This window comes from Ictalurus punctatus, chromosome 17, assembly GCF_001660625.3.
Source record: "Ictalurus punctatus breed USDA103 chromosome 17, Coco_2.0, whole genome shotgun sequence".
In the NCBI taxonomy this organism is placed as follows: Eukaryota; Metazoa; Chordata; class Actinopteri; order Siluriformes; family Ictaluridae; genus Ictalurus; species Ictalurus punctatus.
In genome coordinates, this window is record NC_030432.2 from 3,117,251 (window position 1) to 3,135,894 (window position 18,644).

The 18,644-nt window shown below is 43.3% G+C and overlaps 1 protein-coding gene across 2 annotated transcripts; it reads left to right on the forward strand.

Moving 5' to 3' along the window:
• Positions 1-1,376: 1,376 nt before the first annotated feature.
• On the forward strand, positions 1,377-16,214 carry cwf19l2 (CWF19 like cell cycle control factor 2). Of its 2 annotated transcripts, none has more exons than XM_047161374.1 (18): positions 1,377-1,520; positions 4,424-4,534; positions 4,985-5,110; positions 5,364-5,471; positions 5,580-5,702; positions 5,820-5,913; positions 6,232-6,347; positions 6,669-7,237; positions 8,504-8,615; positions 9,071-9,148; positions 9,289-9,417; positions 9,912-10,049; positions 11,812-12,024; positions 12,490-12,606; positions 12,707-12,862; positions 14,087-14,167; positions 14,296-14,397; positions 15,899-16,214. In XM_047161374.1, exons 1-18 carry the CDS (start codon positions 1,428-1,430, stop codon positions 16,034-16,036), a joined length of 2,604 nt encoding a protein of 867 aa, XP_047017330.1. In that variant the 5' UTR covers positions 1,377-1,427; the 3' UTR covers positions 16,037-16,214. The 2 variants fall into 2 exon arrangements, with proteins under 2 accessions (XP_047017330.1, XP_017346471.1); XM_017490982.2 differs by having other exon boundaries at positions 5,583-5,702.
• The last annotated feature ends 2,430 nt before the right edge of the window (positions 16,215-18,644 follow it).

The window sequence follows — 18,644 nt, forward strand, 5'->3', positions numbered from 1 at the left end:
TGAGTGGACAGGAAGGATACGGTGACGCAAATAACCACTCTTTATTACCGTGATGAGCAGAAAAGCATCTTAGATAATATGCACAATATGTTGAACTTTGAGGTGGATGTGCCCCAACAGAAGAAAACCACATTAGATTCCACAACATAATTAATAGAATGAATTACATTCATTCCTGAACGTGCATTACTACGGTAAGAAAGAGGTTAAAAAGGTAAATAAAATAAATATGTGTTATAATAATAAAGATTAAAGATTAGATAAAGTGCTATTAGTGTTTAGGCTTTTTTATGAAGCCACATTGGATGAAGCAGTCATTTCTAATTACACTGCCGACTGAAATCTCTCTGTAGAGTTCAATATATATTCACTCACTAACAACAGTTATTTTCCTAACGCTCCATCTTGTCGTTTTGTTTTCTCGCTTCTTCAGCTTTGACCTGATTGTTCAGATGGCGAAAACCTGCCTTATTTCTGACATTTCTGCTGTACTTTTCTGTAATTGTTGGAATTGCTTTGCTCTGGCACAAAATAAGGCGACTTTTGAAACCGTCCGCATTCTGATTGCCGTGTGGTTGCTTCATATAGGATTACGTATATGATATGCACCGGTGGTTGAGTGAGGAAAAAACACAGCTAGTGTGAACGCAGCCTGAGGCAGCACTTTATGACTGTGACGATAAGCCTGGATTTGGGATGCAGCCAGTTAGATACGTACACTTTGTAGTGTGAATATAAATGACTGCGGATGTTTGGGTCTTAGAAGAACTGGTGGGCTTACTGCTTTGTGTGTAGGGGGAGTGAGAGATAGAGAGAGAGAGAGAGAGAGAGAGAGAGAGAGAGCGATAAAGAGAGAGATGAGCTCCCTGTGAGCTTTATCGACCATGTTGTGGCTCAGTGGTTGCATTGATGATCTAGTTTTGTGCAGTGTGGGAGCTCATTTTGTATAACCTCATCTCTTCATTCCAGAGGGCACACACACAAACAAAGTGTGTGTGTGTGTGTGTGTGTGTGTGTGTGAGAGAGAGAGAGAGAGAGAGAGAGAGAGAGAGAGAGAGAGAGAGTTCTATGGTTTAATTTCACATTGTTATTAAATTCCATCTCGTTAATCTGAACTTCAGATATCCCATTCTTTGTATGCAGAGCCTTTTGAATGAATGCACAAACTTAACAGAAATCTATTTAATATATTATATGCATATAGAGTGTATTCTTCAAACCAAACTAACCTTGAATTAATCTTCAAATGAAAAACAAATTATTCAACAATTTAGCCTACTGCTATCAAAATTTACTAATTTAAGTAATAAATGTACCCATGATTTGTATTTTTGTGCTTTTTTGTTGTTGTTGGGCAGTTACAGTTTGTTTTACGACACTGCACACTGTGTTTTGCGGTACCTCACGCCTCGGTTTCCGGCAGTGTCATGGCTGCCTACGCGGGTGGGTTTGAAAGCTCAGGTAGCATCGAGGAGAAAAGAGAATTAAAGCGCAAAGCCCGCGAGGAAGTCCTCCAAAAGGTAAATTAGGATTCATGATAGATTTAATAAATGTGTGTTTTATTATTGTTAAGATTGATACACAAAAACGGGTTTTAATGAATAAACAATGCTCCGCGTGAACCATCGACGCCTAACAGCTAATGTTTTTAGCCGAATGCTAAATCGCTGTCTACTCAATACACAAGTGTTCTATATGGAATACTGAATACTAATGTCTCTCCACATCCTAAATAAGTGTACTACTCAATACGGTCTTTAATAATAAGTTGTGCATTCTAGGTCGTGCACAATATGTCCAATCATGAGTCATTTAAGATGTATTTTTTGCTTCATGTATAAATGCACTATTAAAATAATGTTTGCTACAGTCTACAAGTGTGTGGTGTTTAGTGGTAGTATCACAGTGCGTACACAAGTGATGGAAAGTCAAGCTTGTTAGTGAGTCAGATCATTTGATTCAGTTGACCAATATGAATCGACTCCTTCCTATATGTTCCTAAATGGCTCATTTGTTATTTTTCCTGTTTTTTGTAAACGGGACAGTTTGGGATATTTTGAGCAGCGATTGTTCTTTTGGCCGAAATTGTTTCACTTCATTTTAAGAAATCAAGCAATATTAATTAGGGCTGCAACTAACGATTCATTTCATAATCGATTAGTTGGCCGATTTTTTTTCTTTCTTTCTTTCTTTCCCTGTTCGATTAATCGGATGGGGTGGGGCAAAGTTTTAGTGCCTTTTTTTTGTTTATTTAAAATAAAATCCACAAACTGAGTGTTACAAATATAAACCTCAGACTAAAATTTCACACAACTGTTTGTCCAAAACAGAAAATAACTCAATATACACACACACACACACACACACACACACACACACACACACACCAGAATATATGTTATCTTAATTTAGGACTGTAGTTTAATTCGGTGCTTTTTGTGCATCCATAAAAATAATGCACAAATACTTATGTACAATATAAATGAATAAAATAAATTTTATATATATATATATATATATATATATATATATATATATATATATATACATATATATATTAGTATTCATGCCTTATTTTTACGGATGCACAAAAAGCACTGAATTAAACTCCAGTCCTAAATGAATAATAAAAACTCTCTTTCACTGCACCTTGTGGTTTCTGCTCCTCACTGCCTTTAGGAATATTATTTTACTTGTGTTTACTTCCGATCGTAATGTTTTAATTAGTCATTACAGATCTTACTCGCGCTACACTGTGTAGCACCGCGCGTGAGGATCAACGCGGTCTCCTTACTAACACATCACTTCCGTTATAATAAACAACAGAATTTACACTGCAAGCGTGCAAATACACCATATAATGACAATAAACTTAAATTAAACTAAACCTTTTAAGCAGTTAGCACCAGTTTCCCCTGCCCCTTACACACAGTGGAGCATTTTGGATATAAACATGTTTGTGCTCGTGCAGCACTGTTTGATCTCTGCGGTGTTTAATATAAAATGCTCGCTTGCTTTAGAGGACTTTTCTTCCACAGTCACGTGATGATTTCTCTGTCTGATGGAGACTGAGGTCATGTTGGGAATAAAGGGTAACGCTGACAGAAAGTAAACTGAAGAAAGTCAGTGTCTGTGCCTCGGGTGTTTGCTAATGCTAGCGTGCGTATGACGTCATGCGCCGTCAACTAGGAAGTGGCTTATACTTTCGGTTAGTAAAAAAAAAAAACATTAGTGATATAATTTGTGATGATATTACCTTTCTAAAATCCACACACTAGACACTAGCACATAGTGTAAGTGTATAGTACTTCATTTGGGACACAACTTTAGTATCTACTCTCCGGAGTGTGTTTTCAGAACAGAAGTAACGTAATGAGTAAATCTCCCCCGTGCCGCGCAGAACAACTAATCCATAATGAGATTTTCAGAATCGATTATTATCAATTTTATCGATTAGTTGTTGCAGCTCTAATATTAATTACTAGTCAGAACTGACTTCTAAGAGCCTACTCAAGAACCGACACCTAAAAGCTGACTTAAAGAGCCGATTACTAAGAACTGACTCAAAGAGCCGTCCCCTAAATACTGACTCAAAAAGCCAATTCCTAATAGCCAAACCCTAAGAGCTGACTCAAAGAAGAGACTCATTATAGCCAAACACTCAGAACTGAATCAGAGAGCCGACTCCTAAGAAATTACTCGAAGAGTCGACTCCTAAGGGCTGACTCAGAGTCGACTCCTAAGGGCTGACTCAGAGTCGACTCCTAAGGGCTGACTCAGAGTCGACTCCTAAGGGCTGACTCAGAGTCGACTCCTAAGGGCTGACTCAGAGTCGACTCCTAAGGGCTGACTCAGAGTCGACTCCTAAGGGCTGACTCAGAGTCGACTCCTAAGGGCTTACTCAAAGAGCCTACTCATTCACATACATCACAATGTGCTATTCCAGTGATGTGTCGTTTACACACGTGTTTATTTGTTTGTTTTTAATCCTAGTGATGTGCTGTTATCTCCCCTCAAGCTGTGTTAGCTTTACACACTCACACAAACACCAGTGATGAGAATGAATGTGACATCAGTTTCCTCCACACACACACACACACACACACACACACACACACACACACACACACACACACACACACACAAAACAAAACAAACAGACTAGCTCTGTGCTTAAAATCAACACCGACCAGAAATCCGAACGCATTTTTACTTCCTCACCATGACAGATTTCTTAGTGAAAGGCCATGTATGAGTGGATGGGACTTTAAAAATTGTATTTATTGGAGTTGTACATGGAGTCAGGTCTAGCATAGACTCTGGAAACCTCTTTCCACAACGTGACATCGGCAGCAGACTGAACACACACACTGTGATGAACTAAAAGAGACGACTTCTACTTCTTCTCTCTCTCACTCTCTAGGCCAAGCGTCAGTATGAGGAAGACGAGCAGAGAGAGGAACAGAGGAAGGCTCGTGGTGAAGACACCTGGATGCTCCCAGATGTTGAGCAACGGCTGCAGCAGATCAATGAGGTGTGTTTTATTCCCTACTTAATATGTAAGGCATAGGTTGCAGATTTGAGAATTACGTTGATAGTACTACTGATTATATAACACATTTAGTAACATGTCTACTGTGAGTTATGGAATTATGATGATAAATAATGCTATAATGAAACTATTTGTGCTTCTAACCTTACAGCTATAATGTGAGCAATACTCTTAAATTCAAACATTGATTCCTTTATTGAATGGATTGGCTATAACACATATACTACAAATAATACTCTATTGATACTATATCCATTATTTGTATCAAAATGTAGTTGAAAATATTCAAAATATTCTGTACATACATAAGTGTTGGACAACCAGAATAACATTTTTTTCCTTAGCCTAATTTTCTTACCGACCCTCTCCTTTTAAGCCCCACCTCCTAACGTTGTTGTTGTTGTTGTTGTTGTTGTTGTTGTGACCGTTCAGGACCTTACGGTGAAAAGCAAGAAGAAGAAAAAGGAGAAATCCAAAAAGAAGAAGAAGGAGAAGAAGAAGAAAGCAAAGAAAGAGAAGGCGAAATCCCAGGGCGATCGCTCGTCCGATAGCTCAGAGGTCTCCTCGCTGATTGTCTACATAGTATTTTCTACATTTACATACATTTACTAGTACACATTCCATTCTTACGTTCCTCCTCGGTGCTTGTTCAAGAACATTTTTAGGTCTGCTTGCTCATTGTTTACGTTTTCTGCATAATAATGGCTGTAAAGTATCTTTAGTGATTGTGTATGTCCCCTTTTTAATGTTTTTCTTGTGTCCTTGGTTTTCATTTGCATGTCAATCATGTCCCCGTGGTGATTATTTACAGGACTCTGATGATTGGGTGGAGGCTCCGCCCACAACAGGAAGTGTGGATAAAGCATGGAAGGTCACGGGCCAGGCTCAGACCGCGAGTAGCTCAACTAATAGTGCTCAAGTAAGTAAATCTTGTGTTTGCACGAGTATGTGTGTGTGTGTGAAAGAGTGTTGGTTGAGAGTGTTGGAACTTTCACTTGCATTCGTCGTTTAACATTCGGCTCTTCAGCAGAGAGACGAGTGGATGACCTTTGACTTCCTGGCCCTGAAGTCGACATCGGTTGCCGAGCGACGTGCAGAGAAGGAGGCGGAGAAAGAGGCGGAGCGAAAGAAAGCGCAGAGCCTCGAACAGGTGACCTTTGTGTGTGTGTGTGTGTGTGTGTGTGTGTTTCAGTATTTCTGTGTGTGTGTGTGTGTGTGTGTGTTGAAGGGTGATATTTAAGCCCCGACCAACTACTGTATCTTTCAGGCTGGCCTTCACAGACTGGAGCTGAATCCCTATTGGAAGAACGGAGGGAGTGGGCTGCCCTTGGAGGAAGACGCCAGTACTACAGTTACTAAAGGTACTACACACACACACATACACACACACACACACACACTGTCTATTTGTCTTAGCATTGGGCCTCATTTATCAAACTTAGACAAAGAAGGCACTCTTTCACTGTTTAGTCGTTTTCAGCTCTCTGTGAACTTGACCTTTTATGGAGTTTTGTGGGCGTGGCTAAATGTAAATCAGCCACATCATGAACATGCTTGGTAATTTAAGGGTGATTTGGTGAGAGAGAAAGACAAGCAGATTATGACAAAGACAGATGTAGTCAGAGAAATACTTTGTTCCCCTCTCTCTCTCTCTCTCTCTCTCTCCCTCTCTCTCTCAGCGGGCGTGGTGGATGATGGAGGACGGAGCTGGCTCATGAAGTCATTTCAGAGGATGAAGGAGCAGGCAGAGAGAGAGCAGCGCAGCCTGGACGACGTGGTGGCCGAGAGATACGGGGTACACACACACACACACACTCACACACAGACACCTTAAACATTCTCTTGAGGGACCTCTTGGGGAACACGGGCGTGGTGAAGCTGTCCTGCTATACCTACTGATATAAAACACTTAAGCGATACTCGACCAATCAGGTTCTGTCCTGCAAGCTCCGCCCCCAATCGGTCCTTGTCTACAGGAAACTAACCCACCCTGGAGCGGGAAGTAAAATCGCTCCAGGCCTAAATAATGTGTACAAATCACGTGTGATATTTATAGAAATTAAATTTGTTTAGACTGAAACAGAAAAGTGTGTGTGTGTGTGTGTGTGTGTTGTAGTCCATGGAGCAGTTTCAGAAGAGACTGAAGGAAGCAGAGGAGGCCGCCTTCCCACAGAGGAGAGACGAGAGAGACGTGGGGAGGAAAGGAGAAGGAAGGAGACAAGGGTGGAGGAGAGAGGTGGACAGGGAGCGGGACAGGGAGCGGGACAGGGACAGGGAGCCAGACAGGGACAGAGAGCGAGACAGAGAGAGGCACAAGGAAAGACAGAGGGACATGGGTAGAGACCGGTGGACAGAAAGGGACCGAGAGCGAGACAGGGACAGAGAGAAGGATCTAGAAAGACAGAAAGACATGACTAGAGACAGAGGGCCAGAGAGAGAAAGAGGACACTTCCTCAAACCCTCCGACTCTGACGACTTCCTGCCTCTGGGGGCGGCCTTTAGGAGGCCTGGATTGACGGCCTCTTCATCCAATCAGAGCACAAGAAACTTCCTCAAACCTGGAGATGATGAAGATGATGCAGCATGGAGGGAGAGAGAGGAGAAGAAGGATGGAGTGAAAGAGAAGGAGTCAGGGACACCGAAGAGAGAGGAAGAGAGTAAGACTGCACCGGCGCAGAAGAGCAGGTGAGAACACACACACACAGGACAGGAAGGAGGAGAGAATCAAATGAGGTCACTTCTTAGACACAACTGTGTGTTTACTGTATTTCTCAGTTAAATGTGCGTACGTGTGTATACTAATTTATTCTACTGAGATGAGCTCATACAGCTGTGTTGCATGATGGATCAGTTGTGACCCACACACCACAAGTGTGGTACACACACACACATCCTTGTTGAATTTAAACAAATATTAATATTCACACTGTAAATAGTTATTCAGAGCTCAGATCGACTTATAAGGAAGTGTGTCTCTTATTACCACATCTTTTCTCTGTGTGTGTGTGTGATCTGAGAGGTCGCTGCTGCTGACTGATCATCTGTATTTCAGACTGTTTTCATCAACATGTTCATTTTTCTGTAAGTTCTTTTAATCACAACAGCCGGGTGCAAAAGTTTGCACGCCCTTGGTTTCTGGCTTGAAAAATCCTCGCTCCTCCTCTCAGTCTCCAGACCCGATTTGAACTGTTGAAGATTGAAGAAGCGAAAATTCCGACGTGACTGATACAAAAGCCGATTTTTATGTTCGATTCCACTCGGAAAGAGTGACGCAAACATATCGATGAATATCTTAGCCTGGTCTATTTGACTTTTCTTTTTAACACTCAGGGTAGGGGACGAAGGTACATCTGTGAAACTGTGAAATGCTAAATGCGATAAATGATGTTGATTTCATTGACAATAAATGAACGTAAGCGTAAATAAATGGAGATTTATGTAGTAGTGTTAATATTTATGACTGGAAGCAGTGAAGGAAAGGAAGGAGAAGAAGAATGAAAACATGAACATGTGACCCTGCTCAATAAATTTACAGCATGCGTTCATTCATCCTTAGTAACGGCCTGGTCAGTGTCATGATTGGTTTAATTTAATCTACTACTATTGTTTAAAAAAAACAACCCAACCGGATTAAATAAACAGTGCCACACACATCGTTACTTGAGACTAGTGATGAACTGGAGTGAGGTAGCTGAGGTTGAGGAACTGTCCGAGCCAGAATTCACGCACCATGCTGACACCAATACGTCTGCGGAGTTTCCTCCGGGATTTCGGGTTTCCAGCGGCGTAATGGTAGTGTTCATATTTAATAAACAAACAAACCCTTCCAAGTTAGACCACACCCACTTTGCTTTAAATCTGAATAAAGACAGTTGGATTGTTGGAATACGTTTAACGGTGTATCTAAAGTAAAATGAGTAGACTGTTAGTTTATTTCATTTATTATTACAGCTCAGAGAGTGAGGAAGAGGAGGAAGAAGAAGAGGAAGTGCGTATCCTGACAGATGAGGAGATGAATAAACTCGGGGCCAAACTTCTCAAGGCTGAGCTCATGGGGAACACGGTGAGGTGATAAAGCTCCACTGAGCCACGCCCCTCTCGCTCTCTCTGTCTCTTTTTTTCTCTCTCTCTTTCTCTCTCTCTCTCTTCAGCACTATAAGTGTACTATTCTAGTCAGTGTTGTGATGTGATGTGACGTGATGTGAACTGCGGTTCTGTCCTAATTCGCACACTACTGTAAGAATTATGCTGTTATGTTTATGCAAGTTTGTATTCCACAGGACGTGCATGCTAATTAGTATGGTAGTGTGGAAAGAGGTGATCTAACAGAATTACAACCAAATGACACGCTACTAATACACTAAACACCACGTACTCCTGTCTTACAGCAGGATGCTCATTTTGTTAGACGTCTAATTTGCATATCCTTGCTTCATTTGCATACATTGTTGTCTTATTTGCATATTGCGTTCCATATCAGTGTTAAACAATTAATATTTTGTGTGTGTGTGTGTGTAGGCTCTAATGGACCCTCTGAAAGCTCAGCTAGAATCTGCGCGGAAGGCGAGAGAGAATCACGCCCACAAACCCAAACGGGTGAGTTCACGTGTGTGCCGTGTGTGCGCGCGCGTGTGCCGTGTGTGTGTGCGCTCATGTTCAGCAGTATGTATACATGTGTCTGGTTTTGTATATGTGTGTATGTTTTTATGTTTATGTAATTGTTTTCCTGCTGTCAGGTGTCTGTGCAGGAGGAGGCGGAGCAGGAAGTGGTCTTGTTCAGAACGGACCAATCGGGACGAGCGTGGCCAGTGAGCGGCCCCTCACAGCACGTGGAGCCGAAAGGAGGGAGGAGGAAGAAGAAAGCGGTAAGAGTGAGACACACACATTAGTGTTTATTGTAACATAGTGCTATAGGAAAATAATCAACGACAGTCAGGGTGATGCGATGCATCCGATGCGAAGCGGAGTTACTCTAATCCCCCCGAAGTATTTTATTCCTCCTATACCACAGCGCTTTGCCAACTATTACCATTGTAAATTCATTTCTGCTTCTTATTATTATTATTTTTATTCCACATTATTTCCAAACCTTAAATGTGAGCATAAGCCAACAGTGAGTCACAGTCCAATGACTACTGTAGCACCTTTAGCAACACACACACACACACACACACACACACACACACACTTCTCTCTTTATTTCTCACTGAAGTGTGTGTGAAGAGCCTCTTGAGCACCCTTTCAAATGTTAAACTACAAATAATCAACAGGGGTGATTAAATCATTTAACTATGTGCCTCTCTGTTTGTTTGTTTGTGTGTGTGTGTGTGTGTGTGTGTGTGTGCGCGCGCGCACACAGATCGAGACCCATGTCGCCGGCGAGCGCGTGCGTTACTTTGCAGATGATGACAGTTTGAATCTGAGAGAGATGGTGCGCCGGGAGAAGATGACCTCAGCTCAGGATCAGAATGCCCTCTACTCACGCATGGCAGCTAAGGTGGGTGTTTCTACCACAATCTGGCAACTCTAAATTCACACTACATTGTGGTAATCAGGATTATCTGGACCACTAGCTGATAACATTCCTAACACATACACACAGGCATTTTTACATGCAGTTTAAATCTGGCAACCCAAACATCTTCTAGCAGCTACATCTACGGATAAATTCCGAGGGATATACCCATCTCAAACTGGCAACCAGAATACACTAATTGTGGCGTTGATATGGCAACCTTCCATTTTAATCTGGAAACCAAAACACACACCTAATCAGCGCGGTTGGCCCTACAATCTGGCAATCCATATACACAAACTAGTAAATTCTAATATTTGGTCATGGTGGACTTTAATTCTCAATCTGGCAACCAACATTAATTTGCCAAAAAAAAAAAAAGGCAGTTATTCACCGTGTCTTTTGTACATTATGCTTATCTGGCAACCGGACATACACAGATTGCTGTTTCATTGTTTTTAAACTTGTGCCCTATACAGCTATACAATGACCTACACACACACACACAGACTGAATGTAACAGATGGTGAATATTTCTCTCTGCCTCTCTTCTTTGCTCCCCCTGAGTGTGTGTGTAACATGGCGGGTGAAAACTGTATTAATAAACTTACAAAGACGTCACTGTCACCATGGAGACTGGAATTGAAAGTGCCAAACATTGCACATTTTAGCGTTCTGTCTCTCTCTAGAGTAAATGCTCTGGTGTTACCATGGCGAATATGCTAAAAATATGTACTTATTTTAGCTGTGTGTGCATGATGAGTGCCAAGTCAGCAACAGCAGTTGTGTGTCTTTGTGTCACGTGTGTGTGTGTGTGTGTATACGCATTGCACACCCAAACACACATACAGATACACACTGATGCAATGTCTCACTCTGTCAATCAAACATGTCAAGGATGAGAACACACACTTTCCCATAGACCTTGTTTCCACGGAGATGATGTCTTGTGTGCACACACACATACACACACACACGTACTGATCCTGATAAGAACTGTGATAGTGTGATAATACAGGTGTGAAAATGAAAGTCGGGTTATTTTGTTGTTTTCCTTATTCTGATTACTGTTTGGGAATACACTGTACAGAGCAATGACCTAAAGCTCTAAGAACTTAAGGACCTAGAACAACATAAAAGGCATCATAAAAATAAAAAAAGAAGTAAAAACCTACTAAACCCCGAGTAAAATGTACTGAAGTACGATAAACTAATGAAAGATCATTTCATTTCAGAAAATGTAAGAACACACAAACCGTCAAAGCTGTAACATCATAATGTTCTAGCACTTTAAAAAGGTAATGAAGTTCTAAGGCTGAGAGAACTGAACATCGTATTAAACTTTTCAGAACATTGCAGCTTAGTGAAAACTTTCAGACAGTAATAACATACATGTACAAAAGCTCTAAGAGTATAACGTACTAAAGCGCTAAGAACGTAATGTCGTATGAAAGCTTTAAGTCTGGAATGACGTCCTAAAGCCGCGAGAACGTCATGACGTCCTAAAGCTCAGAGAACGTCATGACGTTCTCTGAAATTTAGGACGTCATGACGTTCTCTGAGCTTTAGGACGTCATGACGTTCTCGCGGCTTTAGGACGTCATTAAAGGACGTCCTAAAGCTCAGAGAACGTCATGATGTACTAAAGCTCAGAGAACGTCATGACGTACTAAAGCTCAGAGAACATTGACGTACTAAAGCTCTAATGTGTGTGTGTGTGTGTGTGTGTGTGTGTGTGTGTTAGATGATGGGCAAGCAGGATGGTGATAACTACACACTGGACGACATGTTCGTATCGAGCGCAGCTCAGAGAGAAAGGGAGGGGCTTGATGAAGAGAGAGCAAGGAAGCGAGCGATGGGTGAGGGGCGGAGCCTCGCTGCTCAAATGGATAAATGTCCATTCTGCTTCAGTAACACCGAGTTGCCCAAACACCTGGTGGTGGCTATCGGAGCAAAGGTACATGCTAATTACCTCTCACATGCCAATTATCCCACACACACACACACACACTGATTACCTTTACACACCGTATTTAACGTCATTATCTCACACGCTGCGAATTACTCGAGTCTATTCATCCCAAAGCCCAGCGGTGTTAACACAGCAGTTTACCCCATGTTACTTGTCTCGCGTGCTAATAACCATACATATGACACTTCCCTGTGATGCTAATTTTTCTAGCTAACTACGTTAAATAGTAGTATTTCTGCACTGGTATATTTTCCCTCCAAACTAGTTAGCGATGTGCTAATTAGCACACACACACACACACACACACACACGCGCGCACACGCACTGTTTTAGCTGCTAATTACTTCACATGCTATATAGATGATTTATTCCACATGCTAATATACTTATACATTCTAATTACCCTATATATACACGTTTGACTTAACACACATTTGTGTGTGTGTGTAGGTGTATCTTTGTCTCCCTAACAGCGTCTCTCTGACTGAGGGACACTGTCTCATCGCACCACTGCAGCACCACTGCTGCTCAACTGGCCTTGACGAGGACGTGTGGAATGAAGTACAGGTATGTACACACTCACACACACACACACACACACTCGGTAATATATTACGTCGAATGAAATGCACATGTAATTATTTTCCCCTCCATCTCCGTCTTTCAGGTGTTCCGCAAGTCGTTGGTTCAGATGTTCCAGTCGCTTGGTCTCGACTGCGTGTTTTTGGAAACTCACAGGAACCCTAAGAAGCGAATGCATATGCTGTATGAGTGTGTTCCACTTCCACGGGAGCTTGGCGATATGGCACCCATCTACTTCAAGGTAACTCGGATACGGGAACGGAGACACAGGGGCATAGACAGAGACCCAGACAGATACAGGGGCGGAGACAGACAGATGTACAGACAGATACATTGGCAGACAGAGAGCTTGAGACCGAGGGTCAGAGAGATGGAGAGCCTGAGGTAGAGGGATAGACAGATACAGGGGCAGAAACAGAGCCTGAGACATAGGGTTAGACAGATAGAAAGCCTGTGACCGAGAGACAGACAGATACAAGGGCAGGTAGAGAGCCTAAGAAGGAGGGACAGACAGATACAGGGGTAGACAGAGGGAGAAACAGAAAGCCTGTAATGGTGGGACTTACAGATACAGGAATGGAGACAAAGGGGCATAGACAGAAAGCCTGAGACAGAGAGACAGATTGATACAAGGGCAAGTAGAGAGCCTAAGAAGGATGGACAGATAGATACAGGGCCCGAAACGGAGGGACAGACAGATATAGGGCCCGAAACGGAGGGACAGACAGATACGGGGCCCGGAACGCAGGGACAGACAGATACGGGGCCCGGAACGCAGGGACAGACAGATACGGGGCCCGGAACGCAGGGACAGACAGATACGGGGCCCGGAACGCAGGGACAGACAGATACGGGGCCCGGAACGCAGGGACAGACAGATACGGGGCCCGGAACGCAGGGACAGACAGATACGGGGCCCGGAACGCAGGGACAGACAGATACAGGGGCCGGAACGGAGGGACAGACAGATACAGGGGCCGGAACGGAGGGACAGACAGATACAGGGGCCGGAACGGAGGGACAGACAGATACAGGGGCCGGAACGGAGGGACAGACAGATACAGGGGCCGGAAAGGAGGGACAGACAGATACAGGGGCCGGAACGGAGGGACAGACAGATACAGGGGCCGGAACGGAGGGACCCACAGATACAGGGGCCAAGACAGATGGACTGCCACCAAGAGAGAAACTGACAGTCAGCAGAGTGTCTTCAGGTTCTCGAGGAGTTCATGGACTCAGAAGCGGGTAAACGTCGACGCAGAAATGGAGAGACCTATCCAGCTTTGGGACCATGATAACAGGGCTAGACCAGCAGATCCTTCATCAGTCTTTACACCTTCTGTACTTAATGCAACTCTGTGCTGATTTATTGTTCTCCAGGTGTGATGGTCTTCCTTTTGAAAGGCCTGAGAACACACACACTTAATCCACTAAAATAGCTGCTTGTGTCATTTGTGTGTCCAAGAAAGCCATCATGGAGTGTGATGAGGAGTGGGCGATGAATAAGAAGGTGGTGGATCTGTCCTCCAAGAACATCAGACAGGCTGTGAGACCTACACTCGTTCATGATTCAGGCTCTTACCTCACATTTTTCTCTTCAGTATTATCACGCCTTTGTGTGTGTGTGTGTGTGTGTGTGTGTGTGTGTGTGTGTGTGTGTGTGTGTGTGTCCAGGTTCCTCGTGGTTTGCCGTACTTCTCGGTCGATTTCGGGTTGCAGGGAGGATTGGCTCACGTGATCGAAAATCAGGACAAGTTTCCATATTACTTTGGGAAAGTAAGTATGTGCACACACACATGCAGTATCTCACAAAAGTGAGTACACCCCTCAAATTTTTGTAAATATTTGATGCTATCTTTTCATGTGACAACACTGAAGAAATGACACTTTGCTACAATGTAAAGTAGTGAGTGTACAGCTTGTGTAACAGTGTAAATTTGCTGTCCCCTCAAAATAACTCAACACACAGACATTAATGTCTAAACCGCTGGCAACAAAAGTGAGTACACCCCTAAGTGAAAATGACCAAATTGGGCCCAAAGTGTAAATATTTTGTGTGGCCACCATTATTTTCCAGCACTGCCTTAACCCTCTTGGGCATGGAGTTCACCAGAGCTTCACAGGTTGCCACTGGAGTCCTCTTCCACTCCTCCATGATGACATCACGGAGCTGGTGGATGTTAGAGACCTTGTGCTCCTCCACCTTTCGTTTGAGGATGCCCCACAGATGCTCAGTAGGGTTTAGGACTGAGATATGCTTGGCCAGTCCATAACCTTCACCCTCAGCTTCTTTAGCAAGGCAGTGGTCGTCTTGGAGGTGTGTTTGGGGTCGTTATCATGCTGGAATACTGCATACTGATCATGCTCTGCTTCAGTATGTCACAGTACATGTTGGCATTCATGGTTCCCTCAATGAACTGTAGCTCCCCAGTGCTGGCAGCACTCCTGCAGCCCCAGATCATGACACTCCCACCACCATGCTTGACTGTAGGCAAGACACACTTGTGTGAGCACTGACAGGCTGACCCCCCACCCCTTCAACCTCTGCAGCATTGCTGGCAGCACTCATACGTCTATTTCCCAAAGACAACCTCTGGATATGACGCTGAGCACGTGCACTCAACTTCTTTGGTCGACCATGGCGAGGCCTGTTCTGAGTGGAACCTGTCCTGTTAAACCGCTGTATGGTCTTGGCCACCGTGCTGCAGCTCAGTGTCAGGGTCTCGGCAATCTTCTTATAGCCTAGGCCATCTTTATGTAGAGCAACAATTCTTTTTTTCAGATCCTCAGAGAGTTCTTTGCCATGAGGTGCCATGTTGAACTTCCAGTGACCAGTATGAGGGAGTGTGAGAGCGATGACACCAAATTTAACACACCTGCTCCCCATTCACACCTGAGACCTTGTAACACTAACAAGTCACATGACACCGGGGAGGGAAAATGGCTGATTGGGCCCAATTTGGATATTTTCACTTAGGGGTATATTCACTTTTGTTGCCAGCGGTTTAGACATTAATGGCTGTGTGTTGAGTTATTTTGAGGGGACAGCAAATTTACACTGTTACACAAGCTGTACACTCACTACTTTACATTGTAGCAAAGTGTCATTTCTTCAGTGTTGTCACATGAAAAGATATAACCAAATATTTACAAAAATGTGAGGGTTGTACTCACTTTTGTGAGATACTGTGTGTGTGTGTGTGTGTGTGTGTGTGTGTGTGTGTGTGTGTGTGTGTGTGTACACAAACACATGTCCTAACACCCCATATTCTAACAGGAGATCCTTGGCGGTATGTTGGACTTGGAGCCGAGACGATGGAGGAAACCGATACGAGAGAACTTTGACGATCAACGCAAGAAGGTCTTGCAGTTCTCTCAGTGGTGGAAACCCTTCGACTGCACCAAGAGCCAATAAGAGTTCCGCTTTCATCTTGGGGGCGGGGTCAGGGTTGGAGCTCGGAGTCTACAGCAAAGGCGTCTGGGAGTCTGTCCTGTCTATAATCTATATAATAATAATAACAGCACAACCGCTGTATTATTGAGCTGTTCGATGTCATAATGGATCATTAAAGTTTTGTTGATTTTTTTTTTTATGGACGTGCTCATCCATTGTTTGTACCATTACTACAAAGTTTCCCCGTCTCTGCTGATGAAACGCATCGTTCCTCTACGATGCTGCCACCACAATGCTTCACAGTGTCAGGTTTCCACCAGATGTATCGCTTTGTGTTAGCGTTAGGATGGATCAGGCACGAAATGATTTACATTCCTTATTATTAGGCCAAGCAAACTTTGATTGGCAGGCACCTAGATATGATGTGATTGGCTGATGCAACAACTAACTGCCAGTGGTTCTGTCTAGCCACTAGACTCGATTCTGCAAAATGCGTAAACCAGGGGTTCCCAAACTTTTCCAGGGCAAGGCCCCCCAAATGACATTAACATTTGACCGAGGGCCCCCTTTTGCAAGATGTCTTTAAAACACGTTAAAAATACAGACTTCTGAATATATCCCCCTTTTTTTATTAATAATTACATCTTACATCTTTACATTACAATAGGAATTGACTCTGTGTGTGTGTGGTTGTCCGAGGGTGAGAATTTATTTTTCACACCAAATTGTTGAGGCCCCCCGGGCGCCCCCACTTTGAAAACCACAGACATAAACTACTTAGTCGACCACGACACGTCGATCAGAACAAGGCGGAGCCTCTTCTGAGTCTGTAACCGTGTTCCTCTGCGTTCTGTCCTCCAACCCTCGTGGTGAACTTATTTATAGGATGTACGTCTCCGAGAAAAATCTCAAACTGGTCCTCAGAAAACGGGTGTCCTCGTGCTGCCTTTTGTGTTAGTGTGTGTTTATTTCAGTAGTGTGTGAGGGGGAGGCGGTGAGGAAGTGGGTCAGGAAGAGAGAACGACAGAGAGACAGAGAAAATTAGCAGACAGACAGGCACAGACAGAAAGGGAGAAAAATGTCCTAAAGGCAAAAGAGAGACGAACCACAGTGTGTTAGTACGCGCACACACACACACACAGAGTTCTAAATGACCTATATTCCCTTTCTCTGTCCCTCTCGCTCTCTTTCTCTCCCTCACACAGTCCTAAATGATGTTCTATATTCTGACACATATAACATACCCTAAAGCTCCTAATTCTGGTTGTGGGTTATTTCCACTGACCTGTAGCTAAATACTGGTACACCTAGCCCTAACCTTAAAATCTGGGTAAGGATCAAATCAGTTAAAAGTTGACTTTTCGCATTAAGCAACAGCTTGAATAATACCCATCACAGTTGCACAAATTGATCACTTTAAAAAAAATGTTTTTTATAAAGGTGTAAGAGTTGCTTCTCACACTCATATGTGCTCTTGCTTTCTTTGGGGGCCAGTAAAGAAAGCTGAATTTCTGGAAGTCAAACAAACGTTTCTGAATGTGTGTGAGCTCCGATCCCTCAGACGTGACTGTCTTAAAAACCATCGTTAATCTGTAACGGATATCCTGACGGGCTCGGGAATACCTCAGTAAACCTTTGTCAGTCGACACCATTCGCCGCTGCATCCACAGATACAAGTTAAGGCTTTACTACGCAAAGCAGAAGCCGTACGTCAAAGCTGTCCAGAAGCGCCGCAGACTTCTCTGGGCTCGGTCTCAACTGAGATGGACAGTAGCACAATGCTGCGATCCAGAGCAGGACAACGCTGAACCACATTCTGCCCGGATTACAAGCGCGTGGTTGCATAAGCAGAGAGTGCGGGTGTGAGCATGGCCTGTCTGCAGTCCTGACCTGTCTCCCGTTGAGAACGTGTGACGCATTATGAAGCGCAAAATAAAGCACCGAAGACCACGTACATGCAGTCGCGCAGCTGAAAAATGCATAACGGATGAATGGGGGAATTTCCGCTGGCCAAGCTTAACCTAGTGGTGTCTTCACTCAGCGCCAAACGCTTAATAAGTGTCATTAAAAGAAAAGCTGATGTCACACAGTGCTAAACAATCGACTGTCCCGACATTTTTGGAGTGTTTTGCAGTCAGATTTGAAATGAGTGTGTATTTTCAGCAACAACAACAACAACAAAACATTCATTTCCAAAGTAAAACATCAATAACGTGTTAATAATGTGTTTTCAGTATAGCACAGCGTGAACTGAATGTTCAAATGACTCTTTGCATTTTCCATACTGTTAAGCCGAAAAAAGGTTGAACATTTTTCACTGAAGGAAACTGAAAATGCAAACATCACTGTGAACTGTTGAAGAGGCACGGGTGATATGATACATAGAGGTATTCTATTCACAATGCAGCAGAAGTGTTGTAAAGGGCATCTATAACTTAATTAAATTCATGCTCTGTGTGTGTGTGTGTGTGTGTGTGAGTGAATGAGAGAGAGTATGCATACCTGATGATGCCACAACCAGCTTTATATCTAAGGTCAAAACACACACACACACACACACACACACACACACACACACACACACACACACACACACACACCTTCTTTCTTTCTTTTTTTCATTATTAAA

What these genes read in the sequence shown, in the direction of transcription:
- cwf19l2 (XM_047161374.1), top strand. Translation starts at nt 1,428, where the DNA reads ATGGCTGCCTACGCGGGTGGGTTTGAAAGCTCAGGTAGCATCGAGGAG. An exon ending in TGGTGGCTATCGGAGCAAAG is followed by an intron (nt 12,025 to 12,489) that starts GTACATGCTAAT and finishes GTGTGTGTGTAG; the next exon opens with GTGTATCTTTGTCTCCCTAA. An exon ending in TGGCACCCATCTACTTCAAG is followed by an intron (nt 12,863 to 14,086) that starts GTAACTCGGATA and finishes TGTGTGTCCAAG; the next exon opens with AAAGCCATCATGGAGTGTGA.